The sequence below is a fragment of the Strigops habroptila genome, chromosome 5 (assembly GCF_004027225.2).
Source record: "Strigops habroptila isolate Jane chromosome 5, bStrHab1.2.pri, whole genome shotgun sequence".
NCBI lineage: Eukaryota > Metazoa > Chordata > Aves > Psittaciformes > Psittacidae > Strigops > Strigops habroptila.
In genome coordinates, this window is record NC_044281.2 from 23,576,178 (window position 1) to 23,601,333 (window position 25,156).

Sequence of the window (25,156 nt, forward strand, 5' to 3'; positions counted from 1 at the left end):
CTCATTCAAGAAAGTAATTAGCAACAAAAGATTATAAAACTCACTCGATGACAGCAGGAGAAGTATTTAGAATAAATGCAATAGAAATAATTCATGCTAATGTAAAAGACAGTACTTTGCATTATGAGCCAAGAAAAGCAGTTCAGACCATATCACATAAAGGAAATTCTCATAAATGTTTCATTTTTTTTAAATTACTTTCTTACTTCACCTAGCCTCCAGCAGTCGATAGACCACTGGCTTATATAAAATCTATTCTAACTCATCAGAAATCACTCATTCACTTGACAAGAAAGAGAGAAAGGTAGCTGGGGAAACCAAATCAGCACTTGAACTTAAGGTAGCATTGGAAGTGCGTCTGTTGCCTCTTTCTCACCTTGAACACCAAAAAATGCCTTTCATTATTAACAGAAACAGAATTAGTATGACTAGAAGAAATGAGTTCTTTATGCAAACAGGTCTCTGTACATTCACCTTATTACCTCTCCCAAGAATACAATGCCTAAAAATGCATTTTAAGTAAAAATCTGAATCGCTCATTCCTAGCACCATCATAATCTATTTCAAGAAAAATGGACTACTCTCCCTTGCTCGTGTTCTCAAGCTCCTCTACCAACTTCACATTCCTAAGTCTAAGCCTATTTTCCAGGTCATCACTATGACCTCTGTGCAAAGCCTTACAGCCACTGGTGTGCATAGTTAGATGGCATTATGCCCACATGGAAACCTATACTGTCTATCACTTTCACTACCAGTAAGGCAAGCAAAGCCTTTGGGTCTTCTAAAAAGAAGTTCTAGACAATTTCAAGCTTTCTAGAGATATTTTCATGTGTCTTAATCATACAAGATATTTTGCAGCACTGGGCACTCCACCCAGAGGGTGCACAAGGCAATGCCAAAGGATAACCATCAGCCTCTCATACGTTTCTGAAGCCAAAAATTCTCATATGCTACCAAGCACAACAGGCCATTTCTGGTCAGAGAAAACAGAAAACACATTGATATGACAAAAGAAAGGCCTATTTCGACTCAGCTCAACCTTTTTTGCAGTTTCGTAATTTTTCTTGTACATAATTTAACCCAAGACATACTGAAGCACCAGCATCTGTCAGAAGTATTAAAATAGCACATTCTTTTTAAAAATCATTTTCAAGCAGCTTAAAAAATTAGCATTCAGCAGTTATCTTTCTGATTTTAATAGCTCAAGTGCAGGGGTTTGGTTTTTTTAAGAAATACATGTATTGCATTTTATATGAATCATTATTATTAAGCACTTCTGACTTGAATCAGTGCTACCAGCAAAGCAATGAAAGGAGGTGTAAGGCACAAAAAGCAGAAGACAGAGCCAACAATTTCCTTTGCCTCCTCCCAGCAGGGGACCCTGGACAGATTCAGGGGCACCTGGTGTCAGCAGGGTCCTGATTTCTGTCAAGGTTCATCCTTTCTTTCCTCCTCAAGCACAGTCATTACAGGGCACTGCTCCTGCTCCTTGCCAAACAGACTGCTGCCTGACTCCCTGTGTTGAGCACCAACCCATTATGCGGCCTATCAAGCTAGTCCGTATACTAAATTAATAAATATACCGTATTAATTATTCATACTGTCCAGTCTGACACATTAGATTGAATGTCATGGTTATCCTGAAGGTAGAATATGTTGAGTTTTACATAACAATCATTAATGTAGTGAACTAATTAAAGTATGTTAATTAGGTAACAGACAAAAAAAACTTAGTATTTGGTAGAGACTGGTCACTGTTAATACCTCATGTTGTGTTAATACCTTGGCTGTATTTTTATGCTTAATGAGCAAAAGGAAAAGCTGATTATTCAGAAAGCAGAAAAAAGATCACATGTGTTATGTGTTGGAAAAATAGCCTCAGGTGACAGAGGAAATACATACCAAAGGAACTGACACTCTAACAAAGAAAGTATCATTTCAAAGCCCATAAACAATGTGCTGTCACTGGGAATTTTACATATTCAGATTCTAGGAAGCAATACTTGATTGTTGATGTTAACAAAATGACAAAAATCTGATTTTATTTGCACAAGTTATCTATTCTCCCTATACTATGTACACATTTTTCCCAGGTTTTTACATGTATTTTATGAAAATTGAGATGAAGGCTTTCATATCAAATGCTTTGGTTAGAAAAACAAATGAGAAGCAAGAAATTATTAATTAAACTCCTACTCACATGCAGTAAATGCTGGTGGGAAATATACATGCATATGCCTGGCACTGGGCCCATGTAATGCTCTATATGCAATTAAAACATACTATGGGCTTATGTTGAAACTTTTTTTTTCCACTCCATGTCTTAACCCCCTGCTTTTCACTTGATTTGAAAGGGCATGACCACACCTAGAAAGTATTTCGATGTATGTGTTAGTAGAAATAAAAAAAAATCCAATTAGCACTCTCAATAAAACAAAGGCTTGTACTTCCTTCAGAAGACAACCGGAATAATTACAGTAACAAAGACGACAGGTACTGGCAATAGTCGACTACTCAGGACAAGAGCAAACTACTTTATTTCTTTCTTAAGCTCAGCAACATACATTTGGATATTATTACTCAATCATTAAAAAGTGAATCCCTGTATAAAAGACTAAGATTCAGAAATGAAACCTTGTTAATTACAATAAAATTTGGATATGATTTAGATAAATTCAAAGCAAGTCTTAAGCTTAAAAAAAAGAAAACCCACACACAAATACACAAAACAATTCAGACAGATCAGCAGCGACCCAGGCCTCGAGGCCGCTCTTTTTTATATACACACATAAATTTTATTACATATACATATTATACACATTATATATACATATATATTTATATGTATTTTGTATATATGTATATTATATATACATATATACGTATATAAAGATTTTTTTTTTTTAGTGTGTATATATATACACACACACTAAAGTTTCATTTGTGGCTAAGATTCTGCTTGGTCTCAACAGGGCAAGGAAACTTGATGTCTAACCAGAGCCTAAAGCCAGCCAGGGTGTTGCTCTCGCCTCATATATGCCCACTCGCCTTTCTCTGTTCTTCTCTGAAAAACACATGTCCAATGCCACCTAAAATACAGGAGATGACTACCGCTTTGTTTTCTAGCAATACTGTAACACCATCCACCCTTGTTTGCTCCACTTTAATATGGGAGATATAGGTCTGCTGCTTCTCTGCCTGAAGGAATTCGGGCACCTCTAGAAAACGGCTCCAGTGTAAACTCCCTTGAGTAAGCAGAGTTAGCAGAAGCACAATGTCATGCTGCTGCAGCAAACCTACCTGCAGTTCTGGGTTTATTTTTACCACGTACAGTCAAAAACACAAAAAAACTTTGCAAATTTTGCCCTAGCATGTTTTTCCACACCAGGATGATGGCCATCCTTCAGGCAAGGCCTGAAGAGAACTGCTGGAACCAGCTCAAACTCACAACAGGCTGCAGGGTTCACAAATGCTATTATCCCCAATGCTCACTGCTTAAGTGTAAGCTTATTAACAACAACTTCTGAGCACTCAGTTGAAAGGTCTTTCACCTCTCCCTAGTTATAACCTTTCTGAGAAAATTTAGTCTCAAGTAAACTTCCTTCAAGAACATACCACACCACTGCCCAGCACGAATAAATACCTACTTAGAGAAGATAACACACTAAGTATGCAGAGCAGACCATATTAATGTAAGATACACTCAAATTCAGAAGAACCATAACTGTTGTGTAAAGTTTCTTACCCTAAAAATTAACTGAGGTGTCTCAAGAAACAACTTATATGCTTATAGTCTGTCCTCCAGAAAAATTTGTGGTGTTGGAAGTGCAGAGCTTTTGCCAGGAGAAAGTTGCAACATTTCCTGTAATACATTTCTGTAACACATGAATAGCATAAACTGCAACTAGTTCCTCTACCGGTTCATGTGTCTCTACTGGTGGAATATTTCCCTCAGAGCATGCCTTCTCTCCAGTCCTTTCTCTGTACTTCACTGATTTACCTGCAAGGAATAAGGGTATTGATACAATGAAGCCCTGTAGATACAGAAAAATCAGAACCCTGAAGCAGTCCAAGGACAGATCATTCCCACTTCCATTTCTGTTCATGTTTTGCCAATACCTGTGCTTCAACAGCTGTTTTTAGGTGTCCTAAAAGTATTTTACAAATCTTAATAATTTAGGCTGTAGGCCAGGATTTAATTTCTTAAAATTCATCTTTTGTATTCAGCTTAAAGAGCCTGGGCAGGTAGAGAGAAGTGTATTCAAATGCTCCCCAAAAGATTCATTAAAACCAGACAGTTAAGTGGTCAAGAAATGAGTTCATTTAAAAAAAGAAGAGATGACAAACATAAAGCTTGAACAGTTTAAGGAGAGATGATAAAGTACTATTTAAACTGAGAGTTGAAGAGAATGATTTAGGATGGTTTAAGCAGGTATAATTCAAAGCAACATGTATAAGTTTTCCATTTAAAAATTCCAGTTAAACTTCAGCAAGAACTTTTAAACAATGAGATTGTTAAAGACTGTGGAACTCAATAAATTAAATGAAATTGAAAACCCAACTTTCTAGACACCTAGAAGTGCTAGACTGAACAAAATACATGGTAACAGCTGACTCTTTCCTAGTACAATTACTAGAAACAATAAAGAAATCTTCTGCGTTGTCAGAAAGTAAATATCCTCACTCATCCATTTCCCAAATAATGGCTCACCACTAAATCAGCTTTTAATTGTAAAGGGTAAGAACATTCCTGGCCTAAAGGAATCAGGTAAAGAGACTCAATCAAATAATAATCAAGCCAACACTTCTTTGTTCATTCCTTAGCAGGAGATAACCACTTAAGCAGAGAAAAATCTTCCTTGATAGGTGACACAACTTAGAAAACAAATCTAGTCTTGTCATCAGGACAAGATGGAAACTGAGAAACACTGCTTGCTGCAAGGATTTATATAAGGCTCTAGAACTTCAGGAAGAAAATTAAATTTGGAAGTATTTTTGAATGGTCATGAATAACATGTAAAATCAAGGGGATGAAGTTACATATTCAGGAGATTTTTCAGATGTCATTAAAAATCAATAAGCATCAAAATCACTTAGGCAACATTAAAAATATCTCCATCTTCATACTTCATCATTTAAATTTTATAACAGGGTGCTGGGAATATGCCAAAATCTCTGTTACTAGTGTATCAGAACAATTACTGCTGTGATTCTACTGAAAAATTACAACTGTGATATTTATAACATGGAGACTAAATATAAGTAAGCCTCCAAGCAAAAATACATTATTCAGATGATATCTTTCACTGCATTTTTTGTCATTTATTGTAATAACAGTTGCCCTATTTTCAGAAACTTTATATCATTTAGCCTTAACAAGTCTTTTCCAGCAAGACTATTAAATCAATTTTCCAATCGTAACAAGTTGGAGAAAATTCTGGCTCCTTAAGTGAACATAATCCTTTGATATGTGAAGATTTTTTTCTTTCGAAGCCTTGGTATTTATGCTAGGAAAATGACCACATTTTCCCTATGTAAACAATAATTAAGTGAACATTTCATTCCTATTTTTAAACTATAGTCAATAAGCTGGTGTCGTATTATGAACAGCAAAAAAACCTGTGTCAGTTCAAAAAATAAACCTATGAACACAATACGCATGTAAAGAATATATACTAGTAACTTGGAAATGCTGCCCCTTCCTTCCACTTCAAAATTTGACTACTATTGAAGTGTTACATTTTCCCTGTCTAGCTAGGTTACTGTAGTTTAATGCAACTGATGATGCATGGTTGCAATCCCCCTTTTTTGCTAGCCGTCTTGGACTATCCTCCTTTAGGGCAACCTGAGCATCCCTGGCCCATTACAAATTTCTTCAAAATATTTACAATCAACTAACTGAAGACTGTGATCCTAATCAAATCAAGTATAATGTAGATCAAAGACTGAATGGCTCTATGAACAGTGTGAAAGCTTCACCATGCTTTCCTAATGCAGATCACTAAGTGCTTGAGGAAGGAGTGTAAAAATAATCGTAGCTGGAGAGAATTTTGATGATAGAATGAACTCCCACAGTAGATCAGCCAAATCATGCACCATTACAAAATTCTGCAGCAGTCTTGTTTAACTAAGGCATCTCTACTCTAAACATTACAGTTACAACCCCACACCTCCCTTACACAATAAAAACTTGCCAACAAGAAACATGCCAAAAAAAAAAAATTATTAAAAAAAAAAACACCACAAAACAACCTTTCAGGTTGAAATGTAAGAAAGCACTCAATTATGCTGTAAGACTTCAGTGAAGGAAGAGTCCATCAATTACTATAGTAACTGGATGAAGTTCTGTGAATTAAAAAAAAAAAACTAATTAAGCAAATTAACACAAAAAGAATCTCAACTCACATTTAATCTATTATGCAACTTTTTCAATGCATGATGCAACAACATGAAACTTCTGCAATGCACTAGTAATCTCCATCTTCTGCATGATACCGTAAAGGTCCACTTGCAGGTCCAACTGCGGTGGATCACTCACTTCAGAAGTGGGAGATATATGTTCAAGTGCTCTCACAGCTGCTGGAGAGAAACTGCAACTAGATCACTCATGCTTTAAGGGATTACCATGAAGTAAAAAAACCAGAATCCCTCTACTTTTTTCCTGTTTGTTTTACAAATCCCCAAAATAAATCATTTTGGAAACACCAGTAGAAATTACACCAGCAATTCAGGTATTATATTTCAGAAATACGACCTGAAATTTCCCCACATTCTGTGAAGAATAAGAATTATGAAATATGGATGCTAATTACCTATAATTTTAAGTCTGTCATATTGATATATTCTGGTTATAGTCATCCAGAAGATGTTCTCAAGCCACAAATGGTCCATCAAGAGTGCACTCCTATTTTAGCCTATGCTCTTCCTTGCTACCTCTGACTTATACCTCTCAATATACAAAGAAGTAAATGAGAGAACAGTATTTTTTTTTCCTCCAAATAAAAACCAGTAGCAGAAAGTATACCATTAGAGTGATCACAAAGTAAATACGGTTTGAGAACAGACTCATCATTGCTGAAGGGGATGAAAGCTAAAGGTACCTAGAGAAACAAGCATCTTTAAGCATTTGACCAACCAAATGTACAGCAGACTTTGCCAGAGGCATCTTGCCTGCATAGCTCTCTTTCCAGGTTCTGCCCTTCTGTACCGTGCCGTAGGCGAAGCAGACAAACTTAAAACATAACTGATATAAACCTTACTTAAATGAGCTTGTAGGTCGTTTTACTTAAATAGTCTATCTTAATCTTGTTTTGCAGTTGGACTTTTAGATGTTTTCCAAAAAAAGAGATCTATTTTCATTCGCTAGTATAACACTGCAAGTATAGTGAAGCGGAAACCAAGACATATTAGATCTGGCCCATTTTTGAAAGCCAGGATTCAATCTATGTTTACATGTTCCTTACATGACTGGCTATTTATTATCATTTGTTCAGTGTTAATTTTGCATTATTTTGTCAGAAAATGACAGCGTTTAATTGCTACTTGGTTTTTTGTTGGGTTTGATTTTGTTTGGGGTTTTTTAATCAGATTAGTTGCCCAACAGTCTAGTTCAGTGAAAATACTATGCCAAAACTAGTTACGCATTTTTTTTTAAAATCTCAGTAGGAAATTCCATGTATTTTTCATGTCTAAATGTTTTTGAAATTTTGCGTACATATCCTTTAAAATTTCAGGAGTCATCTTCTTCAATATATTCCATGTAGATACGTGGAAAAAAGGCTTTCTTGCTTTCTCAGCTCCCAGCTGGGTTCTCAACTTTGAATGAATCCTGAATTGACCTATCAATCAGCTCTATCACACATCTGCAAGTAATACAGTTTTGGTTTAGCTGGCTGAAAGTACAGACAGCTGAAGTAGCACAAAACCCAGTGATTAGGATCCGAGTTTCTAAGTTAATTTCATGCTGCTGCCGTTGTAGCTCTCAGCTGTCAGGATTAGAAAACCAATATTGTACAGAACCATATGCACAATCACGCCAAGTGATAATCTACTTCTGATGGTGGGGCACAATGGACAAAGAGAGAACCAAAGAAGAAGAGAAAAACGGAAAACAAAATGAAAAGGATGAAGATGTTAGCATATGAAAATGAGATGCTATTACATGTTTGTGTGAACTGTAAAACTACTACAGAAATACAGAGAGAGAAATCACATTTTCAGCTTTTTTGTATAAATTTGGGGCAACTCCATTGGCTTCAATCAAGTTACACTGCATTGCACCTTCCTGAATAATATTTGGCCAAGTCTTACCATGCAATAAACAAAAATATGCATGGAAAAACTTCTGCATCTGGACATTTCTTTACTATAGATCAGATCCAAACCCAGAGACAAGAGATATTGGTAAAAAATCTGAAATTTTTCTTAGGCCCAAACTTTTAAACCTGAGCATTAACCTTTAAAGTAGAATTAGAATTCAAGCTTCATTTCTCAGCAAAACACAATCCAAAATGGAGAACTTAATTCCTTAATCCTGACAGAGAATATTTTCTTAGATTTGACTTCTTATGAATGTTCCAGCAGAGCATCTAGTCTTACCCAGTCTTGCCAGGAAATGTTTCATAACATCTCTTTTCTAGAGATCTTTGCATCTGATTTCTATTTTAGCACACAGTTTTAAATGTTATTTTTAAATACTTGCAGTGGTGTACATTAGAAACCTGGTTTTGTGTCTCTCCTGATTCATCTGAAGATATATGTGAAATAACAACCACGAATTTTGCATGCAGTGGTACTGTCATAACAATCAGAAAAAAAAAATGCTGATTTTCCAACATATTGAGTGTTTATGCATCTGAAAAATAGATCTTACTAAGAGTGTGCATGACTGTAGTGCTTGACACAGAGACCAGGATTCTCTTATGTGAAATTGCAGACTAAATGGAGACCAAAAACTTATCTCAATCTCAGTATCCAAAGACTGAAGCACCAAAACTAGAGGCAACCTTAAAAACTAACACATTTTGCAACTCCCAGAAATGCTACAACGATGTTTTCCCATTATAATAGCCATGTGTTTCCATCATCCAGGCAAGCACACAATAAAGACGTAAAGAAAGCGTGCACAGCAGCAGCAAAGAGACAAACTAGATGCCATCTAGGGCTCACCAGTTGAATTAGGCACAGCTGGTAACAAAATGAATCAACCAAGCAAAATCCAATACAATAGTCTGTCATTAATACAACCAAAGTGAAAGCACTTGGCATCCATCATCAGCTCCTCTAATGACTCCCTGGCTCAGTGGCAGCCTTGTGCCCTCCTTTGTAGTTCATAATTGAATCTGTAAAAGAACACACAACTATTTGCCCATTGTAAAAAGCAAGTATTTGGCATGTCCTGCCAAGCTGTAGCCTATAAATTGCCAGGCAACACATTCCAAAAATTCAGCAAACAGGAGGCACTTTGGGGAAGGAGGACAGCAGTTTGCAAGGTTGTGAAGATGTCCACGTATAGATGGCTCACTTGCTGGTGAGAAAACGGGAATGCATTGGCAAAGCTGAACAAAGTTCCTCTTCCTTTGCTACTGAATTGAGCAAGAACATAGCGTGACAGACCTCTCACAGATCACTGTTGCCCACTACTGAAACAGAAAACATTTCACAAGTGCTACCTTTTCCACTGTTTGGGACCCCTCAATCAGGAACATCTTTCTCCCGAAACACCAAAAACAATCCAACAAAAAATGTCACTAATAAGAAAGAAAATAAACTCTTTGGCACAAGAAAATAAAGACAGTGCATGGGCAACCCCAACTCATTTTGGACCAGTTGTTATTTTTAAATTATCTCATCCACAGGTGAACAAGTCATTGGTAAGACCAAAGAGAATTATTTCTCTTTCCACTAAAATATCCAAGACATAACCCATCACTGTGAAGCTAACAACAAACCCTATTTCATGGACCCCAGGAACAAAAGCAAAAGCAGAACTGCAGAACTCTTTTGAAATCTGTATCTTATCTCAGGCTGCCCCACTACTTGTCCCTTTTAGTACAACAGAAAACGGAACTAGCAAGTGGTCTTTCCTCTGGTATTCAGTCCCAGTTTCTGGTAATCAGCAGTTTAAAGTTTTCCTAAAATGGTGATTGCATCTGCTGAATTAGGATCATTGTGCTTAATTACCTAATTCCTTTTTAACCTATTTACACTAATGGCCTCCACAAAATCCCACATCACTTTTAAGTTTTGCACTTGAACTCTATACTTAGTGGAAAGTGTTTCTCTCTTGTTTTTAACTTAGTGAATAATAATTTTATTGAAATTCACTATTTCTGCTATAATGAAATTGGATTTATTCTGTATTTATTTTTTCTTTATTTTTCATGGTATCACATCCTCCGTCTCCTGAATTGCCTCATTTCCAGAACAACTCCTAATTTACACAGCTTTGAACAGAAACTATTTTCCCACTAGTAACGAAATGCTGAATGACACAACCTCAAAATATGATCCAGACTTTACAGTCCTAAAATTGAAAGCTCAGAAAAAGCCCTGTCTCAGGTTAGCAGCGCGCAGTGCTACCATCAATGGCATCATTAAGCTAAACATGACCTGGCAGTATGCGCTCGCAGCCCAGAAAGCCAACCAAATGCTGGGCTACATCAAAACTAACGTGGTCAGCAGGTTGAGGGAGGCGATTCTTCCCCTCTACTCTGCTCTCATGAGACCCCACCTGCATCCAGCTCTAGGTCCCCCAAAATAAAAGGGACATGGACCTATTAGAGTAAGTCTAGAGGAGGGCCACGAAGATGATCAGAGGACTGAAGCACCTCTCCTATGAAGAGAGTCTAAGACAGTTGGGGTTGTCCAGCCTGGAGAAGAGAAGGCTCTGAGAAGGCTTTAGAGCAGCCAGACCTTATATGCAGAAGATGCTCTGAAAGGTTTTTTTACATTGTGTCCACATTAGCAGTCACTTAACTGTCACCTCCCCTTAAACACAGGCATACACTTGTGTGAAGCACAAGCCACAGAAGTGCAGAAGTAAATGCCCAAGTAGAGCACAGCATCAAAAAGGAGTGCGACCTGGACAACAAACATCCTAGAGAGCAGAGAGAAAACCATCCTAGGGAGAAATGGAGTTTGTTACAGAAAAAAAGATACTGAAAGCCAGCAAGAGCACCTAAAAAGCAAGAGATTGGCTGAAAAGATGGGATTTAAAAAGAAGCACACATAGATGATTTTTGCCTTCTGGATTATCAAGATTGATGTTTTCACATTTTCCATCTCCACCATGAGAGCTAAAATGTTGCCTATTTTATTTTCAGTTTTTAAATAAAAATCTAGAATATAGGTGTTTCTTGGTGTAAAAGCTACAAGATTGCAAGATTATAGCAGAAACATAAAAGTTGACAATAATGATTTGATACTGAATTTTCTTTTAAATTTCTTGCTCTTTTCATTATACTCACAATTCACATGCATGTCTTAGATCACTCGTGTTCATAACACATCTGTTATCTTAGCACTTCCAAATGATAGACACTTTCCTATCATTTCTATTCCTAACCCCACAAATCAAGATACTTTAAATGAAACACTTGAAAATTGAGGCTTTCTGAAGGAAACCCACTGCTAACTGTGGATTGAGTCACCTTCCTATTCCAAATAAGAAAAGGAAAAAGACTATTTTTTTCTTTTTTTTTTTTTAATACTATAAATGTTTTTAACACATGTTGGAAGATGCTTTAAGGCTTAGAATATTGTAATAAATCTCAATGTGATTTTAGTGCCCTGAGGAAGTTTGGTCATTAGGAAATCCTGAGCACTTGCCCAAAAACAAAACCTGGGTTTATGTAATTCAAATGAAGTACGGCTAGTACTAAAACATAGTATTTATAACAAAACCAAAGGAAAAATTACCTAATCTTGTATTTCTTGAAAGCTGAAAACATTCAATTGAATTGAATGTTTGCCAGCAGGCAGAAATTTTAAAAAATATTCCCATTATAATGAAATATATTTTCATATTTGCATATATATGGACACAAAAATCCATAACCATTCTTAAAACACAAGAAAAGCCTGCTGGAAAAATACCGAATCTTAGTATTAGGAAAATAATCATTTATGGACTAAAGAAAAAAATTAATCACTCATAGTAATTATAAATCAGTATTACTTTCCTATACAAAAATATATCAGTAGCAGAAATAAACCTGCTCTTAATAATGAGTTATTAAAACCTGTACCATAACTGTAAAGCATTAACAATACTGTATTACAGCTTTTATCAATTCTTTTGGTTTCACTCAGGACAATCTTGCCAGGGATAATTATGTTTTTTACTTTTTAAAGAATATTCATAATGGAAATAGTATATAAACAGGTATTTCTGCAATCACTAAGAAATGAAAATTTTAGAGTCAAATATTAAAGTATAGCAGAATAACAGTCTCTGGGTTACAGTATTTGAACAAGATTAATCATAATCCTCTAGAATTTTTTAATCACACTTTAACAGCACTTCCCTTAATCCATAAAATTTACTATTTGTTGTGTAAGAAAATTAGAAGTTTTATTAGTTAAAAAAAAATAGAAATAAAAGCATAAATTAAGAGGTATTTTTAATTCTGTCCATTCACCATTTGTAACTACTATTATCTGCACTCTTACAGCAAGCACTTCATGTGATTACAATCATGATGGTTATGCTGCAATAGCTCAATCACTTTCATGTAAAATCAGGAGAGTAATAACCCAGAGAAAAGAAGTAGATTCTATTATTTTTGCATTACCAGAAACCTACTTGTTTGAAATCAAGCCAATAAACAAGTCCGTTATTCACGTGTGCTGTCCTAGCTCCTGAATTAGCCAGTAATGGACCAGGACCCCTTCATGACAGGCCCTGCATCCATCCAGAACAAAAATACGGTTCTCATCTCAAAAAGTTCACATCATTTTTTGCCCAAACAAATAAAAAATACAACCCCCTAAACTTGGTGGCTCATTTACAGCGTCTTATCCACGGTGTAATAAACTGCTGTGTTTATTCTTACATGATGCCAAGCACAAAGCAGATTACCCCAATTTTATCAAGGGTAAACCTACCCTGCATTTATGTAAGGTCAGCGCATGTAACTAAGGAATTAAAAGAGAAGGCTCTGATGCTACCTGCCTCCCAGCAGATTTTTTCACAGCCACTCTTTGTATGCAAGCCAAGGGAGACCAGATAGACACAAACAAACAAACATGAAATAATAATTTCTGATGAGTGCCACAGTTACCAATTTTAGAAGTCTAAGAGTCACCAAGAACTGGTTTTGTAGATATTACCTTTTTATAATATTGTTGTTGAAACACCACTCAGAATTTTTATATGACAAGTTGCTCTAAATACCACGCTTCTTCTGGAATCACGATTTCTAGACTTTAGGATGTAAAAAAAAAAAAAAAAATGGTTTCAGAACAAGAACACTTCTTTCCTACCGGTCTTTCTCACACCCTACATTGGATGCTTCACCAAAACCTGCATTCTTTGTATTGAACTACCCAAGGCACGTAAGTAGTATGAATGTGCACAAGACTGGATCGTATGGGTCTGAGTCATTCACACAAGAATAAAAAAGTAAAAAAACTTTAGTCAAGTTTTACACATTTACATGTTTTGATAATAACTTTCACTAAATGCCTTCACTTTAATATTTCCATAGTCTTCTTCGACAGATTCTTTTACGAAGTTCTGACTGGTCTCTCTAACTTAACTTTTCTTCACAGACATACATATAGTAACAAGTTTCATATTTGTGGAAAAATTAGGGGGAAGGAGGCAGTGTAAGGTAGCTTTGAGATTCTGAGGTTTTTGGCTGCAACATATTTGGGCTTGTGAGCTATATTCCTGTTACCATGTACGTATAGTTGTAACTGCTAATGGGAAGACAGTTCCTGTGCCAGAAGCCAGCCCAAGGCAAATCCCTCTTCGTGGGTACACTGGAGATATCCAGTTCTCAAAATCAGCTCTTTTCCTCCAAAACCTGCTTCTGGCAGCTGCACACCTCTTAAGCTCCTCTTCAAAGGGTTTTCTCCACTCCAGAGGTAGCAGTTTTCTGTTGCTCTGGCCAATACTGGTTTGCATTTAGAAACCTCTCACCTAGTTTTAATTATGGTTGGGCAAATAGAAAAAAAAAAAAAAACATCATGTTTTGCTGGCATCAATCAAAAGTACATCAATTCTGATACAGCAACGCAAAGTCAGAAACTTTTAGGCAAGATGAAGTGACACAAACACAACCAAACTCCACAAACTACAGATCACTGAAAAACATTTCACTCTCTTCAAAACTGAATGTGGGGTTGTTTTCTTTAAAAGTTTCTTTAAAAATCTTTAACCTTTTATTCCAATGTCATTTTAGAGAAAAGTCCTGTGAAGCATGAGGTTTCAGTGGGTACTCCATTGCAGGGTTTTTTTCAGTCCATTCCCTTACAGGATAAAGACTGGTGGGGGGGATTCCAAAAGCAAGAGGCACATTTGATGTTAGTGAGGAAAGCCAGCTGGATGCCTACAGAAAATATCCTTTCTATGAAACTGGTGAGAATAAGCATGAAAGCTTCTGCACTGCTTAATACTAATTTTGAGAGCATGTTCGCCTATTCTGGATTCATTCAGATTCTTCTCTCAAAAAAATATATAGAATTTACCTATTATTAGAATTTTCACTAGAAGATTCTTGGATGAATATTAAATACAGCTTTATGAGTGCTTTTACAGTTCATTGCCACATTTAATTTCAAAGTGATTCTAATGTTGCAATAAAAACAAGTGGACATAGTTAAGTATTTCACTACAACACAATCATTAAGAGGAAAACCAGAATAAATTGGAAGCTTTCTAAAAGATAATTCTATCATCAGTCAAGTCTTCTGTTTGAGCATTTCCATCTTCAAGTAAAGGGAAAGGATGACAGTAATGGAAGGAGATGAGTAATATGGGTTACAATTGAAGTTATAAAATTTTCTGGAAAAAAAAGTAAAGTATGGTAAAGTCTCAGAAGATAGCAGACTTGGAGAGACTGCATAAATATTTGTATTAGTGATGATACTCATACAAATCTCAAACAAGGCAGCAGTAGCCTCAAAAGAACTGGAAACCAAGTTGTTCTTGAGGACTGCATAGATTTGGGGGTGAGGGGATGGAAGGGAACACTACTTTTATTTTATAAATTCATTTAAAACACCAATACATATAATAACCCTTCTGTTGGTGCAGTAAGGTACTGTTCTGGGACACTCTGGTTCTATTTTGGTACTTAGCTAAATAGGTCAGAAAATGATTAAAAGAAATTCTTAAAGCATGCTGATTTTTTTGAACTAGGATACAGGTTATCCACATTTTCATGAAATCAAAGCTAGGAGAATGCCTACCTTCTTGAACAGGCAATATGAAATTAACATTTTTGTTACATTCTTCATACTATAGAGCATACCAGGAGAATATATCCTCTCCCTTACAAATTTACACACCATAAACTTCCAATCTTTTCAATTTTGTATCAATACACTTGAGATGCTTGTAATGCAATCTCACTAAAACACTGTACTGCATTCTTAGCAGATGATATCAAGCTTTATCCATTTCCCACTTGGGCAGAAGAGGTGAGAGGTTTTTTGCTAATAGGGACAACAGTGGTTCAACCACTTCTGCATGGCTATTCAGCAGTCCTTGGGAACAGCATATCTATAAGCTCAACCTCAAATCCCAAGGTAAAGAACACATCTCCAGAGGAAACAGGTGGCTACTTGCCACTAAAATTCTCATCGTTATCATCACTTACCTGCAGTTCAAATGAAAAATATCAACTTCCTATATTTAGCAAAACGTATTTATGGATTTAGAAAAAAGCTCGAGATTCACTTTTGGTTTACAGCTGTTGTAATAGGCTTTGACTTGTGAGATAAGCAAATTAAATAATTAAACAAGAATGAGAATGACATCTTCGATTCTAACAAGGCAGGCCTTGAAAAAGGACGCAGATTTCTAGATCTGCAGTTAAGACTCCATTGATAGTTGCATTGGAATTTTGGCAAATTCCTCAAGCTGATTTTAGACATCATTATGCTGCTTAATTTGAAATAGAAAACTTTAATACTTTTCTGTATGCTTCAGTATATATCTCAAAAAAAAAAAAAAAGGTCAATACCTTAATTTGGGAGGAAAGATTTTTCTTAGCTGAATTTCAATAATATGACTGATAGGGTTCCTGTTTGGCTCTTAGGAAACTGTCAAAGACACAGACAGATGATGGACGTATGTTGAAAGCATAATCCTTTTTCTAGAAATACACTCCAGCACAAATTTTGGTCCAAACAGATCTAGGAGAGACTTCAGGATCTCATCCTGGAATTATTTTTCTTTTCTGATTCATCTTACAACAAAACTATAGTTTTACAGAATGAAACAGATCCATCTTAGTGTTCAGAAGCTTGATGTTTCAGTCCACTAACAAAACTGAAAATTTTACTGAATCTTACAAATACTGAGCACATCAATATAATGCACCCCTTTATTTCTAATTTATATTCTACAATCATAAATCCAATTATTCAAATTTACCAGTAACGTTTTCCTGAACCCCAAAATTAAAATATTTGAGAAGAAATTTTTTTTTTCCCCTATGGATTCTATTCTTTGATTCTATAAAGAAAAAATACGAAAACTACTAGTTACTACCAACTTGTAATTTGATACACAATCTCACTGATTGTACCTTTATTTCCTATCAATATTTACAACAGTATAAACATCTTTAATTCCACACAACCACCTCAGAGTTTTTAGCATTTTACTGGGGAAGATTTGACATGAAATCATATTCTTGCTGATGGCTGCTTAGTTCTATGATAAAAACTATATACACATTCATATGTTGGAAAGGAAGTTTACATGTACACATTATCTTTCTCTCCAGAAATGACATGGCATTTTGCTATTGAATTTACTGAAATAGTTTGACAAACTAATTACAGTTTACGTATCCATTTTCTACTTTTACCCAAATCTAATAGCAGGGTTTGGGGGGTTTTTTCCATCCTTACATAGTTTCAGTGTTTATGAATGTCTCCAAATGGAATCTAGTGCAATTGTTAGTGACTGATACCTGGAACAATCCCTCAGAACAGTGGCTTCGGATCAGTTTTTCTTAATTTACATCATTTTGACTACTTTTAATACAAGTTTCTATAAAAAGGTGCAAAATGATCCCAATCTCTCTCCAAAAAGCAACATGAAAGTGTAATACTTGCTGGCATTTTTTAGTGTGACAGCTACCAAATGATTGCTCCCAGTGAAACTTGTCCTGGAACTTCTTGCAGCCCCACTGATGCAGACAGATTGCTATACTCTTTAAAAGTCAACAATACTCCATGAAGGCTTAAAAATCTACATCTTACGATAAGCATTTTTCAGATACAAGTTCATAAATAATGTTACATTTTACACTGTTGTATGGTTTTAAAACCTGCTTGCAATCACAAAATCAGATGAACAGTAGGCATCTATCTTTTTAATATACTCTTTGAATGTGTTCATAGTAAATGTTTATAGTAAATTCAAGATTCAGGAGGACGTAACTGAAATCAACACTTATAATCCAGATAAACTGCTCGTTTCTCCTCAATCTGCACATAATATATCATCCATCTATAAAGCACTCTTTCCAAAAAGACGAGAGTGAGCCCTTGTCACAGAATGATAGGATTGGAATAGATCTCATACGGTCTTCTAAGTCCATCACTCAGCCCTAAAGCAGCAACAACTGTATATGCGTCCTTCCTATCAGGCATTTGTTTTTACTCATTCTTTTAAGGTCCCATAACCTTTTCTTCTTTTCCTATTTAGTAGGTATATAACGAAGAAACTGGCCTTTTTTTTTTTTTTTGCAGCAGCTGCCTTTTACATACTAAACACGTGTATCTCCATGATCAGGCTAAAGAATCCCGGTTTCTTCAAATCTTCTGTAATTTTTAGGCCCACCCTGATTTTTGTTGTTCTTGAATTGCTCTACAATTACTATTCATTTCTCTAAACACAGCACATAATACTGTTCTAATCAGCTAATACCATACAAATGCCAAATATTACCTCACATACCTTGAAGACTTCATTTCTTCTAATTATACTACTATGCCTGTTTCTTTGCAGCAAGTTCCTGCTCTGTTTGATTAAAATCACGAACTTGCAAATCTTAACGTTATCTTTCACATCTCCACAGAATTCAAAATCCTATTTATAATCAACTTTGCAATGTCTCGTAAAGAACTAATTAAACAAAGTGAAGAGGCTCCAGTAGGTGGACAGGGAGATCAGCAAAAATATGGAAGAATCAGGATTCAAGATCCTGTCTTGCCCCAGCTGTAAAAGGGCATGAGCTGGCCTTCCTGCTTCTGTTCCTCCGTGACTTTCCTCATGCCGTAACCAAATCAGTTTTCCCCTGTGAAACTTAATCAGCTCCCTCTTTCCTTTCATACCACAGTCAGCCATAACGTCCCCAATTCCCCAAGTTTGCACAAATCTCTCCACTCTTGCAATTTTACCCTTATTTCACCCTGCAACTTCTTTCCCCATAGCCCAAGACTCTTTTCCTTCTATTTTTCAGTAGTTGCCTTTATCATCTATTCCAACTTTCACCTTGCCTATCCTAATCAACAACCTTGTACAAGCAGGGTGGATTTTAATCATCTTTAAATATGCTAAGCTTATTTTCCATTTCATGAGAATAACTTTTAAACTCCACCAACACTGAAAATTGTGTTGAACACACTTAGTCCTCCATTAATTAATTCCTCCGTTAACATAAAAATGGCATTATTATTGCAAAGGGAGTCTTAATGGCATTATTGTTCAAAAGTTTGGGATTTTTACGATGCAGACCCAACTATGTTTATTACAGTGTATTACAGAAAAGAAATGAACATGCTATGCCTATGGCTTTCTCTTCTCATATCAGATACACAACTAATTGTTCAAGACGATTTAGAGCGGATTAAGTTTTCCCTCACCTGCTTAAATCCTCTCACCCACTGAGGTTGCAAACATTACTTATTTAAGAAGCATTAAAGGTGTCAGTGGAAGTATTCTGGTTTAGAATTGATTCTGTATTTTTTTTCCAAAGGAAAAAATAGAAAGGAAAGATGCAATTATTAGCAGAGGAAATTGAAAGTGTACATTTTACAAGTAGAAATTGTGGAAAGAACTCAAACCAGACATAGATGCATTAAAGTCATGATTTCCACACAGGATTCATACTTTTTCTTATTTTTCACAGTATGTATCAGGCTGCCAATTATCCTTAAACAGTAACACCACAGCATATCATATGATCCAGAGAAATCTTTTATAATCATGACATTGGCAAATATAAGTGGGAGGGGAGGTGCTTAAATAAATGTGCCCCGATTGTTACTTCATTTCATTCTAGCATTTTCCTGGAAAAAGTTTTCTTTTTTCTTTTCACTCAGGACTTGGAATCAAGCAGTAAAAAAGGGAAATGCCCAAAGCAATTCAATCCTAGATTTATACTTACAATTAGGTTTTGGGGTTTTATTATCAACAGTGTTATTATCTCAGTACTCCTGTCTTGAAAATGTAATACTGCTGCTGTATTTTTCCAAAAGAAACACGACATTCCTGTAGTCTCTATAAACTTGCCTTAAGTGCTGCTATAATGCTAAATTTCGATGAAACGAACTGGGAATTAGTACTGTTATGCAAACTGTGGGCTCAGGCTCTGCCATCCATTCTCATAATGAGCAATACATTTCATCTGCAAGTCTCGTCGGAGGTCCCACTCAGCATCAACAAAAGCAAGAGAATTTGGCCTGTTAGTGTGAGCAGCTTCCCACACTCACCTGCCACATTAAAAATAGCTACTACCCAAGATCTCGCTATACCATTCTCCCACATACAGAGGCCTAAGTAGTAGTAACTGCGTGCCATTTGCAGCAGCAACAAGAGTACTCGATTAGAAACGATATCTTACCTACAGCAACTATAACTTACCATAGCACATGCATATACATTACATACATGTATCTCTGGGCATGTATCACCAATATTATGCTCTAAGGTCTTGTACCTGCCAGGCTTTTCAAATAAATAAATAAATAAAAACAGCTGAATCAGACTGAATCAGGAAAGCAAGAGAATATGAACTTAGAAAAGTCTATTTGGCTTTACATACTTGGGTTTTACTGTTACCTTCAGAAAACACACGAAAATGACATGCCCAGCATAAACATAGCTAACAAAATATCTGCACTTTGTCTGTACATGCTCCTCCTATCTGAAATATCAAGCCTCTGTCTGACAACAACCCTGGTTTGAAAGCAAATTTTGACTTGCATACAAGAAAGATCCAGAACAGACATAAACGAATATACTACCGAGTAACTTCCACTGCAAAAACACTGCCTTAAGTGACCACTTGCAAAATAATTTACATGCAATAAGGTACACATGTATACAGATAAACTAACCATATCTGGTCCGTTGATTAGAAATCAATAAAGTATCTTTGTGGAGAAGATCTGCAGATTGTTTCTCCCATTCTGTAAACAAATGATGACTCCTCAGCAATCTTTCAATTACTCACAACTATTTTAAAGCACTTTGAATAATCATACTGAAAAAATATACTTGATGACTGATAAATAAAACATTAGATGATACAGAAAGCATACAAGCCTGCAATTTGTTACCATATCAGTGTATGCATTGAACAATAAAAATAAGACTATATTTGCATTTTCAAAAGCAGTTTGAACAAATTGTTTCCAGGTGAACAATTTCCTTTTACATTTATTTCTACAATATTGCAATTACAGACAATTTGCAATAGAGTTTCAATAATTTTCAGAGAAATTTGCCCACACTGCAAAAAAAAAAAATGAGAAGCGGTATCCCAACCGCTAACAGAGGTCTTGTGGCAGTGTAAATCTCCTTTTGGAAACAGTTCTGTGAAAGGAGACTGGTAAGGAAATCGTTTAACCCCCCCCAAAACCACAGTATTTTATCATTTTGCAAATTGCTAGGGATTGGGGGTTTTAATTAAATGCTTTTATAATAAATCAATAACAACATATGACTAACACTACAGTAAAAATAGATTCCACTTCGTACAGCCTGCGGGATTTTGGTGGGGAATTATATTGAGGCTTCACAATCTCTGAGCACCATTAGAAGATAAAATTAATCAAGAACTACATTTGCTATCTTTTTACTATAAATAACAATTAAACTGTATCATGTGTTACAGTTTCACAAAAAAAAAAAAAAGGGAAAAAAATAAACACACTGTTGCCATTAGACTAAGCTCTTGAAGGAAAGGAGCTCACCTAGGAGCATTTCTCTTCATAGCCAGAGTCCACTAAACTGGGACAACGTTTGGGAACAGAACTGTATTCGTCTTACAGCTCACACTCCCATTCGTTTGTTTCAAGTCAAGATGATGACTGATCCCTAAAACAGAAGCACTTTAAAGATACCGCTGTGTCACAGCATTACCTCCCAGGCTAAAAACACTAACATTAGCTCTGATTCCTGCTCCTTAAACTCTGCCATGACTCCAGGTACAACACTCCCACCATGCAAAAGCCACTTCTGCCTTTACCTCATGTAGGGCTCTAGACATCAGCCAGGCAGAGACTGCCAGAGCACATACACACACTTAATCACTTGACGCATGAAGAAAATGCCACTAGGACAGAAAAATCTCTAAGACTGAAGGAGCTATGTCTTCTACCATCACTGTGGCAAGAAAGCAACATCGCCTCATTGACCTACAGGGGTTCTGTCAGAAACAGCAAGAGTAAGGGAGGACAGAGGAAGGCGGCACACCATGATATATATCACATGGAGTATAGAAGTCTCTCTTTCCTACCTGAAGCAAGCACAACAGCTGCTGAAGTAAATGGAGGTGGGAACCAGGACACAAATGTAACAAGCAACAGCACTGATGGGGACCTGCAGCCCTGCAGACAGATGCGGCATCGGGCAAGGTGCCGCCAGTTAGAGCTGCAGAGGGAACCAGGGACAATTCTCCCCTCATTAGCACACAAGAAATCCTATCTTCTTTGGCCCTCTTAACCACAGCAACAGCCTTTTTTCCTGTGCATAGCCCTGAAGGAACAAAACTCCAAACCAGATAGCACAAGGCAATCCTGTACGTTGCACCTTCTAAAAGCCAACTTCTCTGACTCCCTGTGCAGTGGCCATTGCACAACCAGAGACAACACATATTGGCAAAGCAAGACAAGCACGTAGGCTGCTAGCAAGGTATGAGCAAGAGCGAGACTGCTACCAACTGCAGGCTCCTGCACTGGTATGAAACACTGAGGACTAAGCCTTCGACAAGAATCAGTGATCACAATGAAAACTGAATTTATACTGAATTATCTCTCTAAGGAAAGGAACTCTGCAGCCAGTCTGCCAGTGAAAAAGACAGGACCTTCTACTCCAGCACCAGAAAGTGCAAGAGCAGCAAGAAACAGGAATTAGGATTCATAAAAGGTATTGAGAGAGTAACAGGAAAAACTGTCTCTGCCACAAGGAGACAGAAGATGCCAGGGATAACCTCACACTGTGTAGCAACCTGCCACCTGACTGCAAAATGGACTATGTCAACAGATGATGGGAACAGACCCTACAAAAAGGAGGCCTGCCATGAGTGCAGCTCATCAACCTGCAGCAGCTGAGACTTGTCTCTTTCAAGCTTTGTCAATGTCGCACTAACACAGAGCCATTACAGGAGCAAAGGAAGCCTCTGCAGACCTACGCGGTGTGCTCACAGGGATGTGTACGCCTGTCAGACACTCGTGTATGCACGAGAGACTTCTCCCTGCCCCAGACGGACTGATTTCCAGTGCAAGGCAGGAACCACCATTCACAAACAGAATCTCAGTACGAGATAAAGATCGACACCCACACTCACACCTTCTGTATGCCTGCAAACCCTGTGCTTGGGGGAAGCCAGACAGGAAAGAGCGTCTCCACTGATTTAACAGTGTAAGAGGTCCCCCACCAACCGACCCCTTTCCTATTTGCTGGAGAAATGCTGCCCAGCCGTAGCAGTGCAACCGCACTGGGCTCAGAGGCAGGGGTGCTCCCGTACCCGCCCCCCAAACGACAATAACCCCACAGATTACCAGCTCCACCACTGAACACAAGAAACTGCGACACCACGGCACGAAGCGGAGCCCGGGATCCGGGGGGAGCCAGACCCCGCCATGCAAGTGCCAGACCTCGGCAGATTCCTCTGCGGTCTGCAGGCGAGGAAGGGCCGGGACCTGCAAGGACAGCCCGAGGCCGGAGCGGGACCCCACGTCGCAGCCCACAGGTGCCCGTACCCCAGCGCTGCCCCACCGAGAACAGAGATGTCGGAGGCGGGGGGACGCGGAGAGGAGTACCGAGGGGAAGAGGATGTCTGAAGCGGGGGGAGCCGGAGGGCAGGGTGCTCGCCCCGGCGGGACACACACACACACGCACGCACGCACAAACACACGCCGCTTCATCCCCAAGCGCGCTGGCGCCCAAGCAACCCCGCCGCTGCACCGCCCGGCACCGGAGCGAGCCAACCTGTTTCCACATACACCAAGAAACCAGCTCCGACCCCCAGCAGAGGTGGGCAGGAAGGCGCCCCCCGCGACCCCTCCCCGGCTGCCTCGCCGTGGGGCGCCTCGCACCCCCCTCCCGCAGCCAGGGCCGCGCTGCGGCGGCCGTACCGTGGGCAGCAGCGGCTCCATCTGCGCCCCTTGGTCCTGGGTCTCCATGCGGCGGCGCGGCCGCGGGGCCGGCGGCGCCTTCCCCGCCGCCCGCCCGCCGGCGCGCGCTCCCGGGCGCTGCGGGAGCCGCTGGGCTGCGCTGGGCTCCGCGCGCCGCCGCGCTCCCTCCGCGGATCAGGTGGCGCGGAGGCAGGAAGCGCGCCAGTCACATGGCTCCTCGCCCCGGCGCGGGGGGAGGCAGGAGCCGGATCCACCTGCGGGATGCGGCCGCGTCCTGCCGCTGCTGCTGCTGCCGCCGCCGCCCGGGAAGGGCGGGCGGCCGGGTCTCGGCCCTGCGCGGCCGCGCCTGAGCACGGGGCACCCCGGAGCCGCGAGTGCCTCCACACGGCACGTTTGCTCGGGCCGGCGATGCCGGTTCCCGCGGCCGAAATGGGAGCGGGCTTCCTGTCCGAGCCCGAGGAAGCGGAGGGACCGGACCCCCCGAATTCCCGAGTGCCGCTATTGCAAACCAGATCAGGACACGGCTTCCAAGTTTACCACTTCACACCAGGCTTCAGCCACAGTCTCCCCAGGACTGTTGCTTCAGCGCACTCTTGGGCCGAGATTTGGTTTGATCTAGTCGGCATCCGAAGAGCACTGAAAACCAGTGATCTCTGCCTGAACCTGCCAGGCTTTGGCACTTAGACGCAGACGGCGCCTTCAAAATAGAGGGTGTCTAGGGTCTGGCCCATTCTATGCTGTAATGCCCCCACCATCCCCTTTTACCTGCAAGTTATGAATGCATACCCGGTTACCATATCCTTCTGAATAGAGTTAATTCAATGGGAGTCTTACCCTCTTCTTCAACCAATTTAATCATTCAAGCCTGCTACACATTCAGCTTGTCCTAGTCTGGCTCTAGAACTCAACAGCCACATTCAGCCATATCAAAATCCCAACAAGCTACATGAACAATTGTCAAAGTCCAAGTCTGACTACCCAAGTGAGCATAAAGATAGTTCAGCCCCCATACTACTTGTATTATTAAAGACAGGTGCAATGGTGCCTACCAAGACAGCTGAGCTACAGAAGTTCTCATATTCGTCACTTCCCAGCACATCTCCCAAAACAACATTCCCATCCACACCTGTGGGCATAAGAATCAAAATGAGCAGAGACCTGAATAGGAAAACTGAGCTAACAAGTAAATCTCTGTCACCCTGTTAACATTGATTGCCTTGCCAAAGCAGCAGGCCATCCCCTACGTTTTTGATAGCCTTTGCTGTCTAAAAGTAGATCAACGAATAGTTTTGCTAAATCTGATTTAACTTCATCTGCCGTGAGGCATATTGTTCAAGTCCCCTAAAGATTTTCCAGGTTGATTGATTTGCACGTCAGACACAAAGCT

General features: G+C 38.7%; 1 protein-coding gene across 5 annotated transcripts in view; it reads right to left on the reverse strand.

Moving 5' to 3' along the window:
- The window catches only part of SLC4A10 (solute carrier family 4 member 10), a 190,591-nt gene that overhangs the window by 130,318 nt on the left and 35,117 nt on the right, over nucleotides 1-25,156 (reverse strand). For 2 of the 5 annotated variants that reach the window (XM_030488864.1, XM_030488858.1), the window contains exon 1: nucleotides 23,770-23,988. The exons of 2 other annotated variants lie outside the window; for them this stretch is intronic. In XM_030488864.1, coding sequence (XP_030344724.1) covers nucleotides 23,770-23,817 — 48 coding nt within the window. In that variant the 5' untranslated portion in view covers nucleotides 23,818-23,988. Of the gene's footprint in view, nucleotides 1-23,769; nucleotides 23,989-25,156 lie in introns of those variants that run through there. One more of the 5 variants, XM_030488862.1, reaches the window with a different exon arrangement.